The sequence below is a fragment of the Manacus candei genome, unplaced genomic scaffold (genome assembly GCF_025592945.1).
Source record: "Manacus candei isolate 608988 ecotype Guabito, Panama unplaced genomic scaffold, ASM2559294v1 h1tg000072l, whole genome shotgun sequence".
In the NCBI taxonomy this organism is placed as follows: Eukaryota; Metazoa; Chordata; class Aves; order Passeriformes; family Pipridae; genus Manacus; species Manacus candei.
In genome coordinates, this window is record NW_026138120.1 from 232,793 (window position 1) to 260,324 (window position 27,532).

At 37.3% G+C, this 27,532-nt stretch overlaps 1 protein-coding gene across 1 annotated transcript; it reads left to right on the forward strand.

The window, feature by feature from the left end:
* Positions 1-899: 899 nt before the first annotated feature.
* On the forward strand, positions 900-27,514 carry NGLY1 (N-glycanase 1). The gene is made up of 12 exons (XM_051808374.1): positions 900-1,063; positions 2,155-2,269; positions 4,298-4,531; positions 7,978-8,137; positions 11,354-11,576; positions 12,291-12,412; positions 12,831-12,976; positions 13,162-13,272; positions 17,172-17,336; positions 18,618-18,806; positions 22,150-22,327; positions 22,863-27,514. Exons 1-12 carry the CDS (start codon positions 936-938, stop codon positions 23,036-23,038), a joined length of 1,947 nt encoding a protein of 648 aa, XP_051664334.1. The 5' UTR covers positions 900-935; the 3' UTR covers positions 23,039-27,514.
* Positions 27,515-27,532: the final 18 nt, after the last annotated feature.

Here is a 27,532-nt window from a genome sequence, read left to right on the forward strand (position 1 = left end):
AGCCCAGGTGAGGCTGAAGGTTTGGCACCATCAGAGAGCATTGCCAAGCCAGGGCAGTACAGAAGGGGATTTATATCCTTGAGGACGTTACTGCCTGCCAAGGGGCTCCCGATGTTGCAAAATGTGGAATACGTAAAAATTTTCTTAGGACAGGATGTTTTTTGATGTTTGATCTTTGTCTACTTTCAAGCCTAATCAACAAGAAAGGAGATTTAATCAAGCTCTAAGTGATGATCCAGGTGTTAGAAAGAAAAATTGCTTGTTGAAAAAATTGCTTTGTTAAGGTTTAGGGCTCGACGTGTTTCAATGATCTCAGACCTAGGGAAAGGTTAACAAAGCACGGGAAGAAGGATGTACCACTGGTAGTGGACACAAAGAATGCAGAATTTACTGGCCACAAGGACATTTGGCAGAACCCCCTAGATAAGGAAGAAACTCAATTCACCAATGGAAGCCTAATTAATAAGAGAACTAGGTAAATTACCGCCAATGAACATTAATGCCTTTGTTCGCTAACATGTATAAATAGCGAAAAGTTTTGGTAGTCGTCGTGCCGGCTTTGTGGATTTGCCACGCAGCACCCCTTTCTGAGCAGAACTGTAAATAAATCAAATACATCCACTCCGCGTGTGGATTGGCCTCTTGCACACCGGGAGAAAGAACCTATTTCGGGACAACGTGGTGTGACCGGGAGGTCCCGCTGCCCTGGGGGGGGCCGGGAATGTATTAACCCCCCTCTGGCCCTTTAAGGCCCCCTCACCTCACGCACGAGCCGTGGGTGCGGCGTCTGCGCGCAGTGACCGCACCGCTCCCCCCGCGCATGCGTGCTGGGGCGGGCGGCGCTGCCCGGCGGAGGGCGGTGACCTCGTCGCTCCCATTGCGCATGCGTTTGGCGCAGTGGCGGGGGCGGGCGGTGCCGCTGGGCGGGGGGAGCGATGGCGGCCGCGCTGGGTCTGTCGTCCGCGCCGGGCTCCGCCGCCGTGAGCGAACTGTGCCAGAACGGCCGCGAGATCTTCCTGGAGGCGTCGCGCCTGCTCCTCACGTACGCCGACAACATCCTCCGGTGAGTCGGGTCGCCGCCTTCGTTCCGCGGGCAGTGCCGCAGGGTTCCCGCGGCCGCTCCCCGGCGCCGAGCGGCGGCTTTGCTTCTGTTGTGTAACGTCGAAGTTCAGAAGCTTCTCGCGTCTTTTTCTCGTTGTTTTAAAAATAAGGTTACTTAGCTGGAGATGTAGTGTCCTGGATTTTTATTTATTTGTTTGTTGCTGGTTGGTTTGTTTTGAAAGCTTCGGGGGGGGCGTTTTTTTGTGTTAAACGCAAAATCATGCGTTGTCCCTGATTTTGCAAGCATTTATTCACCTAAAAGCAGGTAATAACAAGTAATGTTGATTTTAACTTCGTTTTGACTTGATCTTTTTTTTTTCTTGGATTTTTCTCTTGCCTTTCCCTTCTGACTTGGCAAGGTTGGTACCAAGAGTTAATTATAGTTGAATTTCTGCAAGTGGCCCTGTAGGGTGCACAGAAACACTAATATGTGTGATTGACCTTGATGTCTTCTTCCACCATGTCGAGGTGTACGAGCTGCCCCTCCCTGTCTATATATACTTGTAAAAGCTGCTGTGTGACAGAGAATGGTGCATCCTGGGCTGGCTCTTTTTAAAGGAAAAAGCGAGAGAAGGAGGTTTTTAAAAGTTGAAAGAGGAAATAGGAAGTGAGAGGCAGCCCTTCGAGAAGCAGAAACCGCAGTTGTTTCGCGCATGTATCAGGCACTTTAGCACAGGTTCCATGGTGGGACTAAAGCCATCCAGCATCAAATTGAGAAGTTCAATTAGAATGCTACCAGGTAGAGGGGGGTGTGAAGTTGTCTCTGAGTGCCACTGCAGACTAAGCCCTGCTGGGTAGCACTACAAAACATGTGTTTATGAATTGAAGTTGGGAACTAAAATTTAGCACCAGTTTGTAACTCTCTGAGTTAAGTGCAAAAGGACAAGAATTAAGTAAAAGTTTTAGGTAGGTTTCACGTTCTGCCTACATGGTGTGAAGGAAACAAAACTTTTTAAAAATCTCTTATGAGTGACTAATGCTAATTAGTGCAGTTACCTAACTTTTAAGTGTTTATTTAATTTGCAGACATAATTATGACTTTTATTTCTTCAGGAATCCATATGAAGAAAAATATAGATTAATTCGGATTGGAAATCCAGCATTTTCCACAAGGCTGCTGCCTGTCAGAGGAGCGGTTGAATGTTTATTTGAAATGGGGTTTCAGGAGGTGAGTGTAATTTAGTAATTTCTGGTGTCTTCATCAGTTTACACACTAAAATTGATGGATGATTTTTTTCTGCTTCCCGAATTGCAAGGCAGTAGATTTTAAGCCAATTGCTACTTTTTTCAGTCCTTGTTTGCAAATATCCACAGATACCAACAGCAAATTTAGATGAGGCTGCTTCAGAAATCTGGTGGAGCTAGGGCTAAACTAATCCGTGACAAGGTTGGTTTTCTGCTGCTCAGGTGCACTGCTGGTTTGCTGAATGGCTGGATACATTCCACAAAGGAAATGGTGGGAAGCAGGGTTAAAACCCCCCTCTCTTAGTAGCAACCCGCTTTTAGGTGGACATCAGACTGCTCCATCAGACATTGTAAATGTGTGTAGGAACTGTCATTTGGAAGAGAGAAAAAGAAAGCACTGCATTTCTGCTCCTTGTTCCTGCTGTCAGTAGGACTTCTGTGGCCCCATAGTGGGTTAGATAAGGGAAGCTGATTTGATTAAAAATCAATCCCCTAAAACAAAACCAGAGTAGTAGTTTGTAGTGCAGCTGCACAAGTACTGGTGTTGTCATGACAGCAGTAAAGGGCAGTAGACTCTTCAAGTAGTAGGAGGAGGACTGAGTCTTTAAAAGTTCATTTTAAAAAGTTAGAAAACTATATCCTGAAGTAGTTTGGAGTGAATCTTGATTCTGTTGCAGTCACGAAGATGTATTTCGAACATTGCTTTGTGTCCTGATGTGGTCCCTGTCTTGGTGGAACTTAAACTGCCAAGATTGTTAAACTAGAAGCAGCCTTTGTAACTATTGGAGACCTGGGGTGGAAACTCAGCTCTTGTTTAATGGTGCAAAGCTCTTGCTTTGCTTTGTCTATTTGATGCCACACTTCTCTATGGGTACATATATTATGTTACTTAGGCTAAGCTGTCATGAGACCTCTGCCTTCTCTTTGGGTTAATTAGTGTAATTGTTCTAATTAAAAAAAAAGGTGTGCTGAAAGGAGTGATGACTGCAGAGGGAGAAACAGTCTGTGGATTTATTCTCATGCTGGTGCTCAGGAGACTTCTAATGATGTATTTTAGCCAGAAGGTGGTTGGTGTAGCTAGTGAAGCACTCAAGCAGATCTCTGAATGTGTTGGCTCAGTCTTATGGTTATTGTGTTAGTCAAGGCTGGAGCTCACCAATTTCTCTTCAGCTGGTTAACTAAAATTGTTCCTTCTTTTGTCTCTGCTTAGTAAGCAAACTTTTTCAGTTAAAAAATGAGGAATGTATTTCCTCACTCTTCTGGGAGATTGATACATTCCATTTAGTTTTGCAGTGATTTTAAGTGTTAATGTGAAACACTACATCTGCAATGATAGGTGACCTAAGGTAGCTGTGGATAAACAAATTACTCACCTCAATAAATAAAGTGTTTCAGTGGTAGAAACTGAAACTGTTAAAGTATAAATGCTTCAGGATATTCATGCTTTTAGCAACCTATTTCTTTATGCTAAGTATGCTGATACTTGCTTCTGTAACACTTACTGGTTTTTTGTTGTGCTGCCAATAATCGTGTTACAATCAAAAATAGGAGCCCAGAAATCAACCTGGGTGCAGGTCTCAATAATATTTCCTATCTGAAAAGTTAAACCTAACAAATATTAGTATGGAAGAGAATTCCCAGCAGATGCCATTCTAAGGTCTTCTTCTCCCAGTATTGGCTGTCCTACTGTGTTGCCAAGCATTTCACTGCTGTCCTGTGAGAACTGGGCATTTGTTGTTCATTTCTGTTGTTGCTGCTTTCTCTCCGAAACCATAACTACATAGTCCATGTGTGGCTCTGCAGAATAAGTTACTAACAAAAGCATGTTATTATGGGCCTTTTTTCTCTAGATTGACTATAAATTCTTAATCTACTGGCTTTTGAAGCTGTGAGGGACCTCAAGCTTCTGCTGTGAAGGGACCTAATCTGAAAGCTGAATCCTGCCAAGTCTTAGCATGCTAACTTAAAAACCATCTGCATTAACTGCTGAATTCATTTGTCTAAATTTCAGGGAGAAACTCACCTGGTTTTCCCTAAGGAAGCTTCGATTGAGCAACTACGTAAAATCAGAGACTTAATTGCTGGAGAGAGAAGCAGCAGACTGAATGAGTCAAACCAAATCCCCAAATCAGGATCCGCTGAAACTGTCAGCAGCACTCAGACAGCTGCACAACGGCCTTCAAGACCTGTTCTTGCCCCTGCCCGTCAGCGACCAGAAACATCACTTGTGCAATCTCTTGAAATGGTAATTATAACCTGGAAACTTTATAGGTTCATTAGTCTTGAATATAAAGATTGAAGAAAAGTTGACTGTTGGGACAGGTTGCTCAGAGAAGCGGTGTAGTCTCCAAATGAGCACATTTATAAGCTCCATCTGAGTAAAGCTTAGGGGAACTTGGCCTGACCTGTTTTGAGTAGGAGGTTGGACTAGAGGGTTTTTTTTCCAATGGTTTCTGAAGTTTTTTGAGTGTTTTCTTCAATCTCCATGCAACTTAAACATGAAATGTGCCATAAGTAGAATATTGGCAAGGGATTTTGTTGAAGATCTCCATGAATGTTTTTTTAATCAGGGTGTCATGAAAAAAAGCTGATTTGTATTGGGAGGGAACAGTAACGTGGAGAACAAGGGGAGGGGTGGGAAGCAAAGACTAGGCTTATATTTGGTGTTTGAGAACCAGAGAAAGAACAGGAAAGTGATTGTACTGTTTTTAGTTGTTGGTATCTTGGTTCATGCACTATGATTTCTATGTGTAGCCTGTGAGGAGGCCTTTCTTCTTTCGCATGTGCCTGTCGTTGAAGACAGGAATTTAGCCAGGAGAGGACAAATCTGTAGTTATCTATGCTGAGTTTCCCTTGTCCAAGAGGTTGAGATGAAGTTCCTGATCAAGACAGAGGCAGTATCCTTTCATCTGGTGTTAACTGGCCCAATGAAAGAAGATACAACGTCTCATACAGCTTTGAAAAATTAGGTTATGCCTTTAGATAGAAGGTTTTAAGGATGCTTTGGTTTAATTTTCCAAAGTTTTTCTCCCTAGAATCAGTGTCACTTTGGTTTTAAAGTTGGTGTAAGTTGAATCCTTTCAAAAAAAGCTTGCTTCTCATACATCCTTAAACACAGTTTACCACTTTTAAGTTATCAGGATATTGTTGGATACTGAACTATGACATACTGTTTATTCCCAATACCTACCCAAAATCAGTGGACAAGAAGTGGTACAGAATGGTTTGAAGCGATGGCTTTTGGGGATAGAGAGCTCTCAGTGACCCATCATCACCCAGAATATCCTTTGGGAAGGGAACTGTTGTAGACACTTGAATATTGAGCTGTTTAATTATGCTAGCCTGGTAGTAATTGCCTCTGAAATATATTAACTAGATTTATTTGAATTTGGTTGGGGATTTCTGGGTTGGTTTTTTGCCTGCTTGATTTTTACTGTTTCAGCCAGTTCTGCAGTGGTTTTTGGAAGTGATTATAAAACCTCTAGAGTGACTTGCTGCTGTGTTGCTTAGTACTGGAACCTTTAAAAGTTGATCTTGCAATGAGAAAAATATTGCAAATTTCAAGTTGACACAATGTATTCTGATGTTAATCCTTTCCATTTATAGTTATTCTGCCCCTACATACAGTAACCATCATAGTGGATCCATTTCTTTGCAACTATTAATTTTCCACGCTTCTTAAGATTCATCACGGATGGTGGGACCAAACTTACTACAATTTAGAGACCCTGGAAATGCAATGTTGGCGCTTTATTAGAATGCTATATTTCAGCTGATCCCTTCAGGGAACTATACTGATAGCTCTCTGAACCATTGAATTTGATCTGTATAGTCTGGGTTGATGGGAAGGAAGTCCATAAAATACCTTCTGGCTGTGACTTGACTGTTTTGCTTGCACAGCAATGGGGGTTTTGTTTTTTAGTGAGTATGATACCAAGTTATAGTTGTATTACTGTTGTGTGCTCTGCTGACAGATGTCAGAGAGATTTAGAGTGGTTTCTGTAGTGCAAGCATTTTTTCTTGCCTATGTGTTACATTTGTCATTCATGGGAGTCCTGGTAAGTGCAGGGAAAATTGGCTTACTTGAGACAACACGGGAATATTCCTAAATGGCACAGTTCTAGGGACCTAACCTATCATTATTTTACCTCATATATCTCTTCTGCGCTTCTCGTCGTAAAATGTTCTTGAGACTCGGGGAAAGGAAAGCTCTGGCTAGTCATTAATTCTGTTATATGGATTCTGATCCTTTCCTAGATGGCATAGTGACTACTGGAGGAAAGTTGTATCTAAACTTAGAACTGCTGTGACGTTCACCACCCTTCTAAGATTTTTGCATATGACTTCATCATTACACAGTGGCTTCCATGAAACCAGTTAAGCACTACTGTAACACTTAGGGTGTTTGCCAGTGGGAAAACCGGAGTAGTTTTTCTGGGAGACTTCCTGCTGTGCTTAGCAATATCTCTGAATATTCTTTCAGGAAGCTGACAGAACATGAAGGTCTATAAGCCTTTGGAAGTCTCTAACATCCCTTATTTCTGTTCTTTCAACTTGCATTAAGGTGAATCTGGACACAATTGAGTTTACGATGTTAAACCAGTTACCTATAGCTTATGACCTCCAGGAGGAGTAAAACCAGCTCTGTTCTGTTTTAGCAGTTATGAAAATTAAAGACTGGTCCTGCAGTACTCTCCAGCATCACTATAATCACTTGTAATTTAAGTGCTCCTTTGAAAGAAATTATCTTCTGAAGAGTTCTCACACCTGTGTTTGCTGCCAGCATCTCAGGAAAGTGTGGGATTTTTGATTAAATTAAGATGGTAGTTAACAAGGCTAAAGACTGAAGCATGATATAGCAATAGAGAAAAGGTAATTTAGCAGTGCCACGGGCTTCCCCCCAGAATATGCTAGGCCCTTAATTTAAAAATCTCATTTCATTTTCTATGTTACTCCCCTTTAAATGGGGGTAAGTAGCTTGCTCAGCTACTAACTCTGTTATTATTAACTTCAGCTGTTTATTTTACTAGCTATGGGTGTACCTTATTGGGTGCGACTTGTAGTTGTCACTAGGTGACACTTAGGATGACTGACTGATCAAGCCTAGTTCTCATACACAATTTCTACTGAAACAGTGTGTTCACTTTATGGTCGCAGGGCTGTCTATTCAAATCTGTATCAGAGTTGATGTGTGAGAGAAGGAAGTAGAAATAGACAGGCAACATTCATAAATAAGAAATAAAAAAGCAGCAGTCATCAATAACAAGAGTTCTACGAACTGGTGTAGCAGTGTCCAGGAAATGAAAGTGTTTACAGGTTTTTTTATGGATTTCAGGTAAAATGTGTCCAAAAGAAAGGTGGGGGGATGGAGTAGGGGACTGGAATAAGTCAAAAGCTTTGCTGTCGGAGGTGTCCTTAGAAACAATCTTCTCTTCTGTCTGAGTCAGTACACTTTTCTCTGAGGACACCATTCAGAATGTTCAGAGATGACAAGGTCAGACTTACAGTTTGGGTGGTGTTGCCTGCAATTTTTGTTGATATCTTTACACATAAGCATTTTGCCTGCAATACATATAATGTAAGTATGAATATAGAATTATGACTGACTTAAACTAAAAATAAGAGAGCTTGGTTTTTTTGCCTTAAGGTGAAAGTTCGTAGATTGTCTTATAATTGAAAATCCTCTTGCAGGCTGCAAATATCTTGAAAACGCTTCAAACAAAATTTGAGGATCTTGTATTGATGTATGAGAATCCTTCTATTCAGCAGAAAGCACTAGCTGCAATTCCCCTCCAGGAATTAAAGAACAAGGCTCAGAAAAAGCTGTCACAAGCTACAAGACTGGACAAAGGTAATGCCGCCAAGTTATAATGTGTATGAAACTAGAAGTACACTTTCAAACATACTATGTATTGGCTGTGTGTATTTGGTCATATGTTTGCAGGTTTCAAATGCTGTTTCTAAGTTGGAATTACCTTCTTCCTAATTTCCTACTCTCTCCTTCTCTTATTTTTTATTTTACTTTTGTCGTCCATCTTTTACTGCTTCACATAGAAATTTTGGATTTTTAATTTCTGAATTAGTAGTAAACGATGCTGGGGAAAAAACGGGGTTTGGATTTAGAGTGAAATAGGTGAAATAGGTACAACAAGAGGAGGGGAGCTGTTTGTTTGAGTAGTCACTATTTGTGACTACTGTCAATTCTTGCAATTTTCCTGTATGTACTACATTCTAAATTCAGAAGAAAAATTTTAAATACTGCTTCTCTTTTTAAAAGTGATATTGGTGAGATTTTGCATGAGACCTTTCCAAGATGCCAGCTGATACAATCACCTTTCTTACTAATGCTTAAATGAATAGGGTTGTTCACATGCCATCCTCTTGGAGCTAGATGTGAAATGTAGGCCTAAATACTTGTGGTATCACTCTCTAAAATTTGTTTTCTTCATAAATGCAAATTTGTTTTGAATGTATGAAGTTATTGTCAGTTAAAATTATATATTTCTATTTTCAGGTGACAGTTTTAGATTTGTTTCAGTGATATAGTGAAATATTATTCTGTGTGATAAATATTAAAAAAAACCCCCACATTTCCAAGACAGTCTTTAAACATAAAAAATCCTTCTCACTATGAATCTTTGATAGAAGACTGAAGCAATTCTGCTAACTTTATGGGAGTGCTGTTGGTTTGCAAACCAGAAATAATCTCATGGTTTTTTATAAATTACTTTGTGATGTCTCATACAGCCACGTGCTAATATGCAGTTGTGCCTTTGGCATTAGGGAACTTTTTCATAGTGGATTTTCTTAGTAGTTTTTGTTTTCTTATACAACTGTACTGGGAAGTAAGAAACCACATAAACAAGTACAAAGCATACTCATTCAGCATGCAATGGTGAAAAGAGACTTAGCAGTAATAAATGACAACTATTAAATTCCTATAAGAAGCAAAAAAAAAAAGGATGAGCATACCTCTTAGACTGTGTTCTAATACTGCTGTGCACATTGTTTAAAAAGGGGAAGGAAGGAGGAGGGTAATGTTTCCAGGTGCTTCCCAAGCCATCAAGCTGAGCTATTCGAAATGGCTTCCAGACCTTAATTTAGATACAAATAGTGGGGAAGAGATGGAATTTCACTGTTTTAGATTGTGACAGCTTGAAAGCCTTTTTGAAGAGCTTTATAGAAAATTCATTTGGGAATGGACTGTGTATGACATATATGGGTAATTGGCCCTTTCAGCTTCTTTGGTTTATCTGTACTGCTGCACTGACTGCCACCTGTGGGAATAACTACTTAATGCTACAGAACACTTGTTTTTAGGACTTGTCTTACAACATGTAATAAGCATTTTTGACTAATAAAGAGTATGCTAAGAAGATGATGGTCATTTGATCAGAAGTATGGATTTGTTTTTTACTTTTTGCCACATTCCATTAGAAAGATAGACTGCACAGTCAGAAATAACTGTGTGTCACAGCTATTTTCTGTTCAAATAAATCACACTTGTCATTGTTCCCATGTGATGTTTCAATGAAGGATTTATTTTATGAACCAAGAGAATAATGTTCATACCATAGTAGTCATATTGTCATTGATGGGTTCTAGTTTGAATGTTATCCAGAAAAAGAGAATATGGCCTGTGCTTGAAATCTTATTGTTCAGCTTTTAGCAGAACAGGCATATCCATTTTGCAAGCAGTAAGCCCTTGTCTGAGTGTTCCAGCACAAAGAGTTTTCACATACATAAGTAAAAATGGAAATTTTACTGTAATCAGAAATCAGGTGGTTTTGCTTTGATTAACAGATGATCTCTTCCCATGCACTTCACAGTCTTGCAATGTGTGTTTAATAGTGTTAGGGCCCCTACAGGGTCTTTTGTATCAAAGACCACTACAGCTTCAGAGCAAGATGTGAACTGAGCTTAAATAAGTAAAATGCACATCTTACCTAGTCTTTCTTCACCATCCTGAAAAAGGAACTCTTGCACAAATGCAACTGCTTTCAACTTTCTTTAAGCAGCATTTTTATACGTTAATTTTTGTCTGTTAATATTCATTAGTCAAACCTGTCTTCACTGTGACAAGAAGAAGGCTGTAGTACATAAAAATAGCCAGGTATTAATACCTATGTTTTCGGTGATGATGGGATTGATAGGGGACTTATTTGAATATTTATGTATCTGAGAAAGAAGAGTATCTCTCTGGGCACCGGAGCAGAATGTGCATATAAAGATTCCAAGAAATTTAAAGGAATGGATCTCTCCTGAAAGACTGGATTTTCACATTTTTTATTTAGGGAAAGTGGGGCTGTTTCCAGGTGTCAGAACAGTGACAGTGTTTGAGTAGATTCTAAGATGTGTTGTGGCCAGGAAAATGGGCCAGAAGAGTTTGGTATGGTGAAATCAGCTAGAGCAGAAAATTAAAGACATCCTCTGCCTACTTTGGATAAACTGAGAAAGGTGTTTATTTGCTGAATTTAAAACAAACTCAACTTACAAACTCAACTTGTTTGCATGGTATATACATATATTCTACAATAATTAAGCTAGGTTTGTAGAAAGTCTGTTCCTATTACACCTGGTTGTCTGGATTGCTGCCAGCATCTGGTTCTTTGGGATTTTGAAATCAAAGCAATTGTTATTCCTAGTTTAATCACTAAGAATAAGAAAATAATATTTAGGAGCAAAAAAAGAATTAGCACTCTCCCAAAACCCTGCAAGAGTATGAGAGGCATGAGAAACTTCACCAGGCTTCCATGTGTATCTGACTTGTTTTTTTTGAGTGATTTCTTATTCTTGTCCTAGCTGTAGTGTTTAGGAGTGCAGTTTTTTGGTTTTAAGTTTGGCCTTATTCGGTCTTGACAATTTAGATTTTCTTTTTAATGTGTGCTTAAGTATTATTATTATGAAGCTTGTTTAATATAATTTTTATATTTTAGAAGTACATATATTTTATATGTACTTCTAAAATATCATAAAGGCCCAGAGATGCTGATTTGCATAGATACTGTCAAGTTCAACTAAATTACTTTTCCATATGAACTAACTTTGTGTTGTATAAATTTTACAGGTGCACATGTGAATGAAGAGGACTTCCTATTGTTGGAGCTTTTGGAGTGGTTTAAGACTTACTTTTTTCATTGGGTAAATAGTCTTCCTTGCAGCAGGTGTGGTGGGCAGACAGAGCCTAGAAGTGACTACCTGTTGCCCACTGAGGATGATGTAAGGTGGAGTGCCAGTCGAGTGGAAAACCACTACTGCAACCAGTGTCAGTTCTCTAACAGATTCCCAAGGTGAGCACACAGAGGTTTCCTTTGTCTTTTTTCTTGTCTTTCAACAAACAGCTTTTCATTTGCACATTTTGTGAACAAGTGATAAGTTGTTAGTTGAAAGATTAGTGAAGCTGTTTTAAGTATGATGATAGAATGGTTGATGATCAGCAATTTCTCTACAATATCAGATTAAAAACAATATATTGCTTTCTGCTATAGGGCCTTGTTCTGAATACTTGTCTAATTTAACTTTTTTTCACTGTTAATTTGATGAAGTACAGCTTCTAAATAAAATATGTTAGTATTGCCAACCACACGTAGATAGGGTTTTGTTATTTCAGGGAAAACTTTCACTTCTGTGGGAAATCACATTGTAATACACATCTTTTGCTGAGTCTATAGCAAAAGAGCAAATATCCAATCTTTGGATTATTTTTGCTAACTATCAAAAGGACCAGTGTACAAAAATCATATTTTAAGACGTCTAAATCAGTCTTAAAAACTTGAAAAATAAGATTCATTTTAGTGCTGCTATAAACATGATGGAGTCACATGAGCTGAAGTAACATCCTGCTCAGACTTGTTTTGTGCAGAACAGTGATTCATTTCTGTTATCGTCTGTGGACTGATTAATACTGAAATCTGTTCAAAGCATCAGAAGAACAGTTGTGATGTAAAGATTTCTGAAAGGTGAAATGTATTCTCAGTTATTTTTGTTTTGTTTTTCTCCTGTAGGTATAACAACCCTGAAAAACTTCTGGAAACCAGACGTGGACGCTGTGGCGAGTGGGCAAACTGTTTTACACTGTGTTGCAGAGCTGTAGGGTTTGAAGCGAGATATGTCTGGGACTATACAGGTATCAGTGTTCTAGAATATTGTAATGTTAATATAAACCTATGCAAAATGAGGTTATGTGTTTTATGTTTCTCAGATTATATTAGTCATCAAGGCAGCGTGTACAGTTATGCAGTTCAACTAACAAAGACAGTATACATTCAATTTTCTGTCTTGCCTGATGAGATGAAATACAGTTCTGCAAGTGAGGTTAGATAACTGATTTCAGAATGATACAGTCTTTAGTTGAATCTAAGGGACTGTGATCCGAAGACAGAGAGAAAGCTCTGATAATGTTTCTGAATGTATATGCACAGAAAACGTGTTCTTGCACCTGTTCCTTTGTTTGATAAATTGGAAAAAGTTAAAAGATTCTGCAAGATTAGAAGAGATGCTCTATCCTTATAACTCATTGTGTATTCTTGGCCTTTATTACATAGATCATGTGTGGACTGAGGTATATTCTTCATCTCAGAAAAGATGGCTTCATTGTGATCCCTGTGAAAATGTCTGTGATAAACCTCTTCTCTATGAAACTGGATGGGGAAAGAAGCTCTCCTATGTAATTGCATTCTCCAAAGATGAGGTAGGAGTAATGATGTTAATAATAAATAAACTTGCTTTGGGGCAAGTATGTTATGTATTCTATTTTGGTGGGATTTCCAGAATTATTATAGAAGATCATACTTTGATTAGCTAGCCTCTTTGAATATGAAGCAAGATACATCAGAATTTTGGTTACTTTACTTTCTTCTTCAACTTGTGCTTGAGGTTGTTGATGTCACCTGGAGATACAGCTGTAAACACGAAGAAGTACTCTCTAGAAGGACAGCACTCAGCGAAGCAACGCTCCGTGAGACAATTAATGCACTAAATAGAACGGTATGTAGCTTTTCTTAAATGGATTTATTAAAGTGAAACACAAGCATCTGCAGAATGCGAAGTCCTTGAACAAAGGAATGCATTTGGTAACGTGATAAGAATGTCCATGAACTGTGGATATAAAAAATGCCATTAACTATTCATTTTAACCTGAATACATAAGAATCAGATGCAGTGCTGAACTTAAGGGAAATAAGATAAAGAATGGTATGCAAAAGGATTATCATATTATCTATTACATAGACATGTGTGTATATGTTATTTTTCTTAGTGACTTTGGTGTAGACTTGTATATCAACAGATGCTGGGTGTAAACTGCAACTCCTTTCTAACTGTATGGACTCCTTGACAGTGGCTGAGTGTTTTCCACATCAGCAATGCTATGACTCGAAAACAGTAGCATTTACAGTTGTAAGAAATGTAGTCTTAATTTGCTTTCTGTGACTTTTTACAAGCTCCAGGAAGCATGAGAAATTATTTGTTTTCCAAGACGTTCAAAAAACATTGTTACCATCAGTAGAGCTTTGACTCAGTTACATGTATATGCACTGTTCATGCTTAACATCCCCAAAACACATGGAGCCATTTATACCTGCATATCACAGTTGCAGAACCTCTCTGCTAAGCTTTTTTTCCACTCCGTAGTTGGAACAGGATGAACTTTGCTTGATTCAGTTTACTAGAATATCATAAAACCGTGAACTGCCTGGGGGGTTCTGTTTTGGCCTCGCTTCCTTACAGGGCTAATATTCCTGTGCATGGAAACTGTAGTTCCAGTGGTAGTATACAGCTGATGCTTTAATGAGCAGATTATGCCTTTTTAGGAGCCTGCTGGCTTCAGAGTTACAGCCACACACTGAGAGTGTGAAGAATTGAGTTGAATTCATGTTTGAGCCCAGGGCTTGAAATCATTTTGTCAGTAATGAAAAGTTAGTCACATAGCAGAGTGGAGCACTGACAAGGCTAACCAGAGTGCAGTCACAGAGGAGTAAGGCAGCTTATCCCTGGGACTATCGAGATGTCTTGTGACTGAACAGAGTAATGAAAACCTGCTACGAGCCTCCACTTCAGCTCATATGGTTTCCTTCACTGCAGCCTATTCGATCAATAACTGACCCAGAGGCCTCCACTAACTTTCCCTTTTCCCATCAGCTCCTAGAGACTGGCTCCACACTAGGAGGGATTATAATCTTTTTGTTGTTTGATGCAAAGCTCCAACACTGTGTCTCTTAAGCTCAGTTCTTCTAAGTTACAGTTAAAGAGAAGCATACCATGCAATATACATTATCACCCGTACTGCAGTGCTAGCAAAAATGGATTTGAGGGGTCATTGCTGCTCTTTCCTGCATAAAGAGCAATGACTGTGGCCATTAGTTTTCTGCATGTCTGTTTAGTCGCCAAGCAGAGACCAAAAATGGTTCAAAGCACGTTGAGTGGCTTGCTGTTAAATGGATAACAGACAAGGATAATTTAATCTCCTCAGTACACTATTTTACTTTTCAGAAATACTGTGTGTGTTTTATCTGGGTCAGGCATTCCTAAATGAGTGTGTAGCCTCTGGGCTATCCACTATCTGATGTTATTCTGTAGTACCATAGCACTATGATAGCGCTGACTACAAATTTTCTTCACGTACTTTGTATGGGCACTGTCCTATTCCAGTCCCTTGTATGTTACCCCTATATATAGTGGGGAGAGGACCCTGAAATTTCCACTGCTTTCGTTGGAAATGGGATGGTGGGACAGGGAAGCAAATTATTTTTTTATTTTCTCCAGACCCCAATTTTTTGGTAGTGATTGTTATAGTTGAAGGGTTATAGTTATAGCCAGGTCAACTCTTACAAGGAAAACTAGTAATTTAGGTTGAATTGCAAGCATTTCATGGTGATTAATGTGAGATGATCCAGTATTCCTTGTCAAAGGTTTAAAATTCAATTTCTGCCCTCAAATTATGTCAAACCTAGCAGTAGATCCGCTTAAACCATAGGTTTAAGTCCTTCAGGAAGCATCAACAGCACAACTCACCTGATACAGAACTAATTTTAAAGGTGCAATTCACAATCCCTCTTCCTTCTCGTTCCCTTTGTCTGCCAAACAAAGATGGGGCCTGAGCACGTATGTAGAGGGTAATATCTTAGGGGAAAAAAAAAGACAAAACCAGAAGCAGGAAGTTTGAACCGTGGCACTTGATAATGGAGTTCTTGAAATCCATTTCAGCGCATGGATGCTATTCATGACAATGTCATTGGTAGCAAATGTAGTTGCAGGTTTTCCCAGCACAGGCAGTGTTGTTCTCTGCAGAGTCTGAGCATTGTGCATGTCTTGCATGCTGCTAGCATTTCTGTGCAGGAGTCTGCCGGGTGGCAAGAATTAACATATTTTTACTGTTTATAGCTGAGGATCTCACTGATTTCTTGTTATTGTACATAAAGAGTTTCGTATTGAAGCACTGTTCTTTGACAGGTTTTTTTTTCGCCTACTGTTAGAACAACTGCACAGCAAGGGCATCCAGTTCTCAGCATGGCATCACTGATTTCAGAGGTGATGCCCCCTGACACTGGGTTTCCCCTACATCAAAGGGGCTTGAAGAAAATTGTAGTTGGTATTGTTAACTTAGGGTGAGCCATATCAAATTTTCTCTGAGCTGGAACAAGATCTGTAGTACTGCATATGCATATCCAAAGTGTTCAGGCAACTGTTAGATTGAGGAAGGCCTGGTGTTTCACTGCTGGAATCGCTGCTTGTCATCCATCAACACAAGCAGAGGGCTTTTTCCCCCCTTGCTGTGTTAGAACTGGTATTTGGCATCTGGAATTTGTTCAGTTGGAGCTGTTTCTCATCATTTCTCTGTATTTACTTCCCTTTACCCAGTTCCACATTGTTTTTTTTTGTTGTAGACAACAATCTTGAAATGTCTCTTTTGTGATCTCTAACAGCAAAACTGTCTGGGGTCAGAACTGCTTTTGAGATAATTGGAATGTTTATCAGCCTCAAGTTATGGGTCCTAGTGGGCTGAGTGTGCATGCCTTGGGTGATCACCAAAACAGAAAAAAAGACAATGTGTAACAATTTACATGCTCAGTTTTCCAACCCCGTCTGAGTTTATCCCAGGTAAAAAAAAAAAAATAAAAAAAAAGGCTTTACATGCCAGCTTTGCATATTTGACGTGAAAATCATGCAAAATACCAGCCTCTCAATGAAATTTTACGATGTTTTGCATCAAATTAATACCCGTTTTTTAATTGATATAAGGAAAGAAAGCATGTTATGTAATTCTTTTTATTTTCTACTGATTTACCCGGAAGTAAGTTTTTGTAAGTTTTTCTTAGTTTTCTGACATCAGCAAAAATAGAAATGTCATAGTTTGTTTATTATATATATATATGATATACATATTTGTATATGATATAATGAAATGAATCTTTTGTTTGGGCTTAATCACAAAAGCAAGACTGTTGTCAACCAAATCATTCCACCTTAGAGAAAAATAGTTTGACCCAAAAATGATACTTACCTTCCTTTCCCCCTAAATAATACTGAAAACAGCTATGGTACAGAATATATATCTCTATATAAATAGAGATCAAATATGGTGTGGAAGCATCTCATCATCCAAGCAAATATATTAAAAACATAGCACAAACCTTGTTTTAAAAGAAATCCACATAGTTAGTGCATAGCAAGTTCATAGAGAAAGCACTACTGTTGAATAACCATGCAATTATGACTGGTTTATATTTGTGTATGTGGTATAAGATTAATATTTCTAACAGTCAGTCTAGATTTTAAATCTTAGCCTGTTTTTTCAATTCTGTTTTTCCCTGTTGATGTCACTCGAGCAGAATTACAAATACTGTTTTTTCTGAATTTTTTACTTTTTCTTGTATGTCTTTTTCCAGAGACAAAAGTCTTTGTCAGAAAGTAGAAAAAGAGAGCTCTTGGAAAGGACTATTGTGGAGCTTGTTGAATTTATTTCTCCTAAAACACCTAAACCTGGAGAATATGGTGGAAGGACATCAGGCTCAATGGCTTGGCGAATGGCCAGAGGCGAAATTGGTCCAGAGGTATTTAACTTTTGCACTGATGACCATCTTAGAGGTAGCTAACTGGAGGTTTTGTGATTATGCTCTGCAGAGGAAGAGCATCTCATGTTAGGTAGCTAGCAGATTTAGTTAAAACAAGTGAATTATGCAAAAACATTAGGTGCACGTTTGATGTGAATTCAGTAGAGGTCCACAAGTAAATTTGGACGACTGATGGTTGTCTGTTGATTCCAGTAATGTTTGGGAATCCTTGCTCCAAAGTGTGTTTTGTTCTTACAAATTAATAAAAAATGTTTTTTCCTTTTAATAGTTGGTGTGACAGAACTAGAAAATTTAAGACAGTTGAAAACAATTGGGAAAACTTTTTAAAAAAGTGTTTCTATTATTAGTTACTTCCAACTTTTAACCTAAAGTAAGTTTTGACCAACTGTTTTTGTCAATAAAACAATGTGGGAGCAACTAGAATTCTGTACTTTAAACAATCTCTTAAATAATAAGCTTGGTTGATTTTCATATCAATATTTTTTTACTATTTCCAAAAGCAAGATTTGATTTTTATTTATTTTATACTAAGATACAGTTTTCCAGAACTGTAGTCATATTTAGCTTGAGTCAGGATGCAAAGGTGTGACCTTAATCTTGAAACAATACTGACATGTGAATGACTGACAGTCCTAAATAGAACCAGTTAAGTGAAATTATTGAATTTCATAGAATTGTTTAAGAACCTAAGAGTTTATTACAGTTCTCCATAGTTTAGAAGACTTAATTTCTGCTTTGCTGAAACTCACAAGAACAAAGTAATTTTTTAGGAAAAATAAAAGGGTAAAGTTACAAAGTTTGTACTTGAAGTTTTTTGAAGTTGGTTTGTCAACTGCCATACCGAAGCACCTGTATATGGTAGTCACAGAATTACATTTGCTATTCAAATAACCATTTACTTATTGATTGTACAAGAAATATGCTCAACATATAAACTTTTTTATTCTTAACCCCTAATTTATTACTTAAATGTGCTAATTTTATGTTAAAAAATTACTTCTAAAAGTGATTACATGAAAACTTTAAAAATAGAATTAGTGCTCCCCATTGTAAAAAGGTGCAGGTCTATTGTAGGAAACTGGTTTAAAACTTCTGTTCTGCAGAAGTGCTTTTGTCCATGACCTCTCTTAAAAATGACTTTTTTTTCACTTGCAGTAAAACTGAATTGGGAAACTATGACATACTGTTTAAAAGTAGCATAGTCTTTGGGGAATTTAGGCATAGGGGACTGAAGGTGCTTGTATTTTTTGCCTTTTTCAGAAAAGAAAAGAAGTACTTTTTATTCCCTCTGAAAAGGAGAAGACATCTAAACTCTTCCACCTCACCTACAATATAGTAGATGATAGTTATACACGGATTTCCAATAACAATGAAAAAATAAGTGGCTGGGAAGCAGGTGTTTGGAAGGCAGAATCTGTTTGGAGAAAAGTTGAAACAGATTGGAAAATGGTAAGAATAGCAATTATTAAAAGTATATAATCTACCGTCAAAGTATAATAAAATAGAAAATCCTTGCCAATGTTTGGTATCAAAACCTCTCTTGATGCCCATAGAATTTAGCTGATGTTAGTAAATGTTACAGTTAAGCTTCAGGTAAGACTGCCAGATGATTTAAGAAATTGGAAATAAATTTAGCTTGTCTTTCAGAAAGGGTGACCAAATTCTCTACAGATAGGCTAAGTCCTTGCCAGAGCACCAAATTTTAAAAAATGACTTCCTTCTTATGCTTTTGGGAAAATGCTATTTTATTGAAAAGCAGTACTTCTCTCAAAAGAAAAAAGAAAAAAAAAGAAGAAAAAAAAGAAGAAAAAAAGGATTTTTTTTTGTTGTTGTTTTGGAGAATAACTCTACAGAGTATCTCCTTGATACACAAAGGAAGAAATTGTCATCCTAAATATTATAGTTCCATCTGCAAGAAGGCAAAAACCTGTCAGTTATCCAGATTATTGTATACCCTGCCCAGAATCCTTCCCATCTGTCAAGACACTGAGCAGCAGAAGAGTCGTATGCTCTAAATCTGAGAACTGAAGCCTGTGAGATGGGAAGGGGTGTTTTACTAGCAAACAGCTTTTCCCACAGCAGCAACCAACTGTGGAACTGAACATTCCTGGCAGGGGCTATAGCATGTCACTGCTTTCTTCCCCTGCCATTTTACTAGTCTGAAGGGTCTCTGACCAAACATTTTTCTAGCTTAGGCAGTGGTTATACTTTGCATTGATGAAAATGGAGTTAGGTATGTAACTAACTGCCTTCTGAGGTTTTCTGTGCTGGGTCTAAACTGACTTGCAAAATCCAACAAGGGAATAGCTTGGAGAGGTTATGCTACAAAAAGGAGAAAGAAAAAGGGAAGAAATGGAGAAAAATATAAAGGGTGTCACAACAGGGTAGGCTAACAGTAGAAGAGAAGTAACAAAAACTCAAGAGTGAGTGACAGCTGTTCTTTGCTTTCCTAGGATCTGCTAAAAATCCGATAGCACATTATATTTTCAAATTTGCAGTGATCACTTATCCTCACTTTTGCAAGAAACATACTGTCCTTGCAATGAAACTAAACTATAGTTCTGATCACCTCTACTAATCAGATGAAACAGGGTGCGACCAATTTAAAAAGCCTGGTGAGAAGACTTTAGTCTTGTATTCAGCAGCACCTCTAAAGGATGAGACAAAGGACTTGAGAAATTAGGAGCTACAGCTTGTGGGGAAGGTGTGTTAGTTCTGCAAGAATTACATCCTGCAGAAAGCCTGTGTAAGAATCTAAGAACTTAAAATGACTTTTCGTTAGGGGTTGTTTGTATTATGGGAGACAGCAGCAGGGGGAAAGGTTGTTTGGTGTTTGCCTGTTATTTTTGTAACTCCTCTAATAGCTCTGCAAGATACAGCTTTGGAATTTGGTTCAGCAGCTGTCCAACAACTTAAGACCCAAAAGAGCCGTTACAGAAATACTTAGTTTTTCATTTACTATGTGATGAATGGAAAGGAATTTAAATCTAAAAGCCACAGAAAATGTATCTGTAGGTATTAGCCCAGGAGTAACAGAAAATTACCATCAGCTACATATTCTGACTTTGCAGTGGTGTTGATAGGAATGATTCAAATAAACGATCATCTTGGTCAATCTGATAGTAGCCATCTCCATCGTATTTGTGTATTTTCTTGCTATGCAGTGTCTCTTGACTTTATGCTACACTATGCAAACAGGTGCAAATCACAGATTCAGATTACCCAGAGATAACTTGGCATCCAGGGCTCAAGCAAGCAGACCACAGTAGGTGATAATAAGAGTGTAAGAACCTGTAGATCTGAAACCCATGTATTTCTAAAAGGCTTGTTTTCCAGAAGAATTGCTCCGAAGAAAGAGAATTTGAATTAGTTGGTTTGTTGGTTCGGGTTTTTTTCTCTGAATTCAGACTTCTTTCAAATAATTCCGGAAACAAAACAACCAAGTTTGAAAGTTAGAGGACAATCAAACAGACACAAAAGAAAACTTTTTCTTTTTTTTTTTTTCTGACTAAGTGCTGGAATATTATAATGGAAGACAAAACAGGCTAATGTTTAAGGCTTTTAGGGATAAAAACCTATTTTTAGTGCACCTCAACCAAGTAGTATTTAATGGAATGTTTTGGCTTCCTTGCTCAAATACAGCAGTTCAATAAGATCTGATCAAGGGAAGGCTCTTGCTAGAACTACCTGAGATACTCTAAAAAAACCTGTGGAGATCAACACCTTCATGAACATTAATATTATATTCACAGGAAAACAGGGTAAATCATTAGATTTTCATACGTGATCTTCAGTGTGACACATCACACCTTTGAGGTTTTTGAGCTTTCTTAAACATGAAAATAGGAACACTTAAATTCTGTCTTATAGTCTGCCAATGAGATTTTCACATTAGAGTGGGATCTTTAGTAAAACATACTGCTGTGTTTTATTATCATTTTATTCTGGGTTGTTCTTTCAAGATTAAAAAATAAAGAGCTAAGTCCATTCAGTATGACATTAATCAGAAGCCTGGACATGACAGAATTTTTCTGAGTTTCCTTAACCTAGATTTCCAAAAGAATCACAGCAGTTTTCACTCTTTAATCAGTAATGTCCGTTTCCTTGGTTTGTTAAAAATAGATGTTATACTTAAAAGAACTGTCAGATGCTTGTTACAAAATTCTTATGAGGGTTCACAGAACTTTAATGAACGTTAATATGGGAGAGAGACTGTTCAGCCAGTGAAGTTTAGAACAGCATTGGGATTAAATTAGATTATGCAACGTTCTAACAGTTGAAATAATAATAAAGGATTTATATATGGCTGTCATGGGTGATATGCTTTAACCAAGACATGTCAAGTCCTAGGAGAAGTAGTGAGCAGCCAGAAGCCACACCTGAAGAATCTACTGACGACACAGTTTTCTTCTTCAGCAACACTGAGCAACTTAAGTGTGGGGGCCTGTGCATTATAGAAAACCCCAGAAGTCTGCGTCTTTAAAAAATAATAAGTTAAATGTTTTTGTGGCTTGGACTTCACTATGTATGTTGAAATAATTTAGTGTTCCCTAGTGAAGGGCTATGAAGATGTACCATTACCTAACTGTGGAACAAACTTAAGGATGAAGGAATTTTAATATATAAAATTGTATTTAGTACAGTTTTAAAGGTTCAGAGGCTTGACAGAGAATGAAGTGTGTTATCTTAAGATTTCTGTGTCCTTGTTAATTCAGTGTTTGTGGTCATCTCAGTTTTTGACCAAATCTTGATTTGGTCATCTCAGTTTTTGACATGTCTTCTTTCCATTTAGGTTTATTTAGCCCGAAAAGAAGGGTCATCCTCTGCTTCCATCAGCTGGAAGTTTGAGTGCAAGTCAGTCGGTCTAAAAATAGATAACATTTCAGTTAGGACAAGCAGTCAGACTTTTCAGAGTGGAAGAATACAGTGGAGACTTTGCTCTCCAAAAGCAGAAATTGCTCTGATGGGAGGTAAGTGTAAAATTTAAATAATGAATTATGTCACGCAGCAGAGGTGTAACTGGAAATAAATAGTTTATATGGAGAAAGTACTGTGCAAATACTAAAACTGAAATGCGAATACTTTTTCACTTTCCCAACTCAGTGTTTCTTAGCAAGGTCAAGAAAATACTGTGCATTTAATTAACACTGGTACAAAACCAGTTTTATTAATATATACAACCCTACCTGCAACAGAGCAGGGCTGGCAAGAGCAAGAGAGTGCATACAAGACAGTAGTGTTTTACTACAAATGATAGATGCTTCTATGTCTAGTGGCATCAATCCTAACTAGGTCCTCTGAACATGAGTGTTAAACAAATAATAACTAAAAATTTGTAGCTGGTGGTTTGTTTTTTTCCCTGCCACTGATGGACAGATGAATTTGAGTAGGTGCAACTGAGATCCTTAAACATCCATTACAAAGTATACTTTTTAACATGCATTCTGTCATTATATACTGTCTGGAGCAGTGGCTTACTGAATTATTTATCTTTTCCTCCGATAGATAAAAATCTTTACTCCTATTCAGATTTTTCTGGTGCAACGGAAGTTATGTTGGAAGCAATTCTAAATGGAGGGGATGGTGAAGCTGCATGGCAACACACACAGCTGTTTAGAGAGAGCTTAACAGGATGTGGAGAAAATTGCTTGGAGATAATTATAAAGCTCAGTGACCTCTGAGAATCTGAACTGCAGAGATGTGCTTTGGATTCCTTGAAGACATTATACTATGGATACAACACAAAGATTTGGTTGGCAATTCTTCTTCATCCTGCTGGCAGCTTGTTTCCTGTTTCACTGCTTTCATTAAACCAACTTGAAACTGCACATGTATTGAATAGGTAAACATCACAATGAAAACCTCTTTATCTGTAAAAACAAACACCAAAATTAAGGCATTGAACCATAAAGTATCTTTTCTTAAACTTTACAATGAAAACGAAATAATTTTTAAGAAAGCAAAACTCAACCATAGGAGCACAAAGCAGTTGTACTTGATTTTAATTTGGAGTTTTGGGATTGGCTTGCTGGTTTTGGGGTTTTTTTAAATAATCTACTTGGAAAAACAGTTTGAATTCTGTTTCCCAATTACAACAGATGCTTTTGATGATCTTAAAATATTTTAAAGAATAGTAGAAAATTTAGACATTTTAAAGAAAAATATGATTTTGTGTAATATCAGAAGTGCTGAAATTAAGTTAGTTTCAAGATTACTTCAAAATTTCCTTGTTGCAATCTAAGTATTAAAACTGTGTTTAATACTTAGAAATATTTTGAAGCCTGAAGGTTGCTAGAAGCTAATTTTGAAAGAAGTGGTCACATGTACCTAAAATTGTCATAGCCTGTGGTATGAAATTGAGACTTAAAACTAAGTAAGAAATCACAATTTTTTTCTATGAAAAAATAGGTTATTAATTATAAATACTTTTTAATGATACAAATTCAGATTTGCTTAATAAATCTTTTTAAAAGTAGGCATGTAGGTTGAAATCTTCTTAAGCTGTTGTCTTGAGTTGCTTTGAATACTATGCCCAAATTTGATGTAAAAATATATACAAATTTTCTGTTCATTAATGCAGTGTTTAAATTTATTTTCAGTCATATAATAAAAAAATGAAAAAATGCCATCCAGGAGATGTCAGATGTTGCAGTGCTGTGAATAAAGTGGAGTGAATGTTCAAATTAGATAGTCATTATCAGAGAATCTGAGGAAGGCTGTGGCTGGATACAAGAAATTTTCTATTATAGGACTAAAATGCAAAGTTCAAACTGTAGTTTTATTTCAAAATAAGTGAGAATTAGGGTTGATGTTCTCAAGATGAGTGTTTTTAAAGTTTTTCTTATATTTTCTGACCTTTCCAACCTCTGTATATTTGAAATTATTGTCAAAAATAATTTTTGTTGAAATAAATGCTTACTGACCTTTCAACAAATCTAAGGAAATACAAAACTATTCCGATTTTATTAGGAAACTGCAAAGGCACAGTGAATGCAGGCATCAAAATGATCACACAGGCATCTTAAAAAGTGGTAGATTATGGCAGTTTAGGAGTGACAGAATGATGTATGATGGATTATATACTTCTGAATGTAAATTGGCAGTTTACAAGGAGGATTAGAAAGGAAGGGTCTCACTCCCTTAGACAGAACAACACAGTGACAGGGTACTGTGTGGAAAGTTGTTCATCAGTACCTGGCTAATGCAAGGTGAATTTGCCAGTCTTCATTCAAAACTCCTCCTGCATTTGGTTTCAGCTAAATGCTTTTTCTGAGATTTTGATGGGAACCAACAGAAAAGTATTTTAGACTAAAATATATACTATCTTGAAAGAAAAAAAGGAAAAAGAAGACTCAGTGAAACCAATCCACAAAAATGTTTCAACTTATTTTGATAGCTGAAAAAGTTACTGCTTTAAGACAGAAATTGTTTTTGCATTATATTGCTTATAAGGACCTTGAGCACTTGCAGAATTCCTTAACTGCATCTGATAATTTGAAAGCAGAAGGCAGAATAAATTTAAAAGTAGTAAGATAAAGTAATTTTCTCACAATTTTGGTCAGAATCTCTGGGGGAAGAGTTAAGAGCTGCAGATAACTTAATAAAAGAGGAGAGTAATTGAAGTCCGTTATTAAAATGCTTAAATGAATTGAAAAGATTGAAAGATTGAAAAATGCCTTACCAATCTAATTAATGCAAAAGTACTTCTGTATTTGTAAGATCACATGCAATGAATAGAAGTGCTTATTTTATGAAAGGATTAATAAGTAAAACACTCAGACTTGAATAGAGCTAATATGAAAAATTTAAATGTAACTCCTTCAGGTGTCTTTTGGAGTACCCTATAAACAGTGAACACTTTGAATCTCTTCCTGCATAAGCTGTTATAAAGGCACTAATCTTCTCTGCTGATCTCCATTTTAGTGCAAATCTTAATACGTTTTTGTATTGTTTTTTTAAACTGGAGGTAATTCCTCATCCATAGTTGCTTAATATTAACTTACACTATTCTGAATTTGCAATATTACATGGTGGAAAAATCTGTACTGCAGTCTACTCTAAAAGTATAGGTGTTAAGTTATGCTGGCAATGATATGATACTGGATGAGTAGTAGATGTTGATCAGGGCACATGTAGCTAAAAGTCAATGCTTACTCAACTTCTTAGAAGTTTGAGGAGGTGGAGGTTAAATGGGGTTAAATTAAGAAATGCATGACTTAATACAGGTAAAATCAGCGATGTTTTCAAGAATTCAGCTCAGTATTGGTACATTTTGAAGAACAACTTCCCATGTCCAGCGTACCATGGGTGCCTTCCAAAGTTGAGGCATAACAGTGAAATCTTTTCAATCAAAATTTACATAAATACTATACTACCCAGTTAATTTTTGCAAACTGATTTTGGAGTGCATGGTTTCCAACAGAACTATATGGGAGCCTGTGCACAGAATTCCTCCTTTCAAACAGGCATTTGTAGCACAGTTTTCTGTCTTAGAGCTGATGGTACTATTAATTTCTTTGTATCCTGTTTTGATGCTGAGTGCTGCATGCAAAATAGCAACTATTAGAGGCAACTTACTTCATTATTGGTAGTAATTTCCTGGAGGAAGTTGCTGAAAAGATATATCTTTAAAACATATGAAGGAAGCGCCTTCTAGGCAGTGTGGAAAGAAAGCACAGGTATGCAGGAATCAAGCAAACTTCAGTGTAAATTATATACTTGCTTGCATTGAGAAGTAAGTAATGAAAATTTTCTTGTCTGGTCCTGTATGATAATCTGTTGCCTTTACTCATCTGTTATCCATGGAAGATTTTTCACGTCTAGTGACCTACGTGTGCGATACTATCCCTTATTATGTGCAACATCAGGAAATGTAGAACACTAAAAATAAAGTATGTTTGTCTCCATAGTGCAGTGGAATGAAAACAGATGGTAGGCAACACATATGGCTGCCAGAAGCTGGCAACACCCATTTGCAGAGTTCTTGCAGCTCAAAACAAAACAAGCCAAAACAAAGGAACTCGAAGGGGAGCAGAGATTGTTCCAGGCAGATATCAGGATATCTGTCCTCCAGGTGCACACTCCCCATTTCTTTACCTTCAGTTGGTAAAGCTAGAAATGGAAGTATACTACTAGTTAAGAATTTAATAGACCTCCTTAGTATTTGTCAAAACTTATAATTTCTTAAGTATTGGTATTACTTAAAATAAATTTCTAATTTCCACTGTAGGTTCAAACTTCTGGTTTTGGACAAAATTTAAAATTTTGTGAAGTAATTCAACATAAAAAAATGTGTCAATATTGAAGGAACTTCTCTGTCACTGCTTCGCATCATATGGAGGGTCAAGAAAGAAATTGCAGACAGGTGACTTCCTTAAACAGAGTTGCTGGAATAGACCTAGGTCCTTTCTAGAATTTGAATATTTTTTTTCCATTTATTCAACTTTGTGCTAGTTCTGAAGGTTTCTTTTATGGGGTGCTATTGTTGCGAGCAGTGCTTCATGCCTTGTAGCTTATGGCCTCTCTAAGCAGTAATCAGTGATGTAATGTATATTACAGGTTTGTTGGATTGTTGGCCATATAGTGTCATCAACATAAGCAGCAGGAAAGAGTAATAGCACTAATATCTGGGACAATTCTATGTCCTTTATGCTAATCTTGAATATTTAACCCAAGCAGAAGGACAGTAGAGTAAAAAGAAAAAAAAAGTCTTCAGTAGGTTGATACAGTTTCTTCTTCCCTTAAAGGTATAGAACAGAATTTTGAGACTGTGTTAGGGCACTTAAAAATGGCCAAGGAACAAGCCAAGGGCAAACAGCCTTAAATATTTGTATTTTAGGTGTGCAGATATTATGAAATGTGTAAGGGTTTACATGTGACGGTCTGAATAAGAGAACAGGAGGCTTTCCATTGTTAAGATTTTTATTCTTAGTCTTAGTCTTTGTTTTTTTTTATGATAAGCTTTATAATTAAGCTATTAGCTTTGTTTATAATTAGCCTGCTTCAGTTTCTGTAGCTTTATCTTTTTCTACACATTTTCATCTAATGTAAAATACATTTTAATTTGCTTTAATTTATGTGGAGAATTGTAGCTGTATGGTAAGTACACTGTGACAGAAATTAAGTTGATTTCTTTTTTTGGTTGATAAAAGGCATAGGTTAAAAATATTCAAACT

What these genes read in the sequence shown, in the direction of transcription:
- NGLY1 (XM_051808374.1), top strand. Translation starts at nt 936, where the DNA reads ATGGCGGCCGCGCTGGGTCTGTCGTCCGCGCCGGGCTCCGCCGCCGTG. An exon ending in TACGCCGACAACATCCTCCG is followed by an intron (nt 1,064 to 2,154) that starts GTGAGTCGGGTC and finishes TTATTTCTTCAG; the next exon opens with GAATCCATATGAAGAAAAAT. An exon ending in TTGTGCAATCTCTTGAAATG is followed by an intron (nt 4,532 to 7,977) that starts GTAATTATAACC and finishes ATCCTCTTGCAG; the next exon opens with GCTGCAAATATCTTGAAAAC.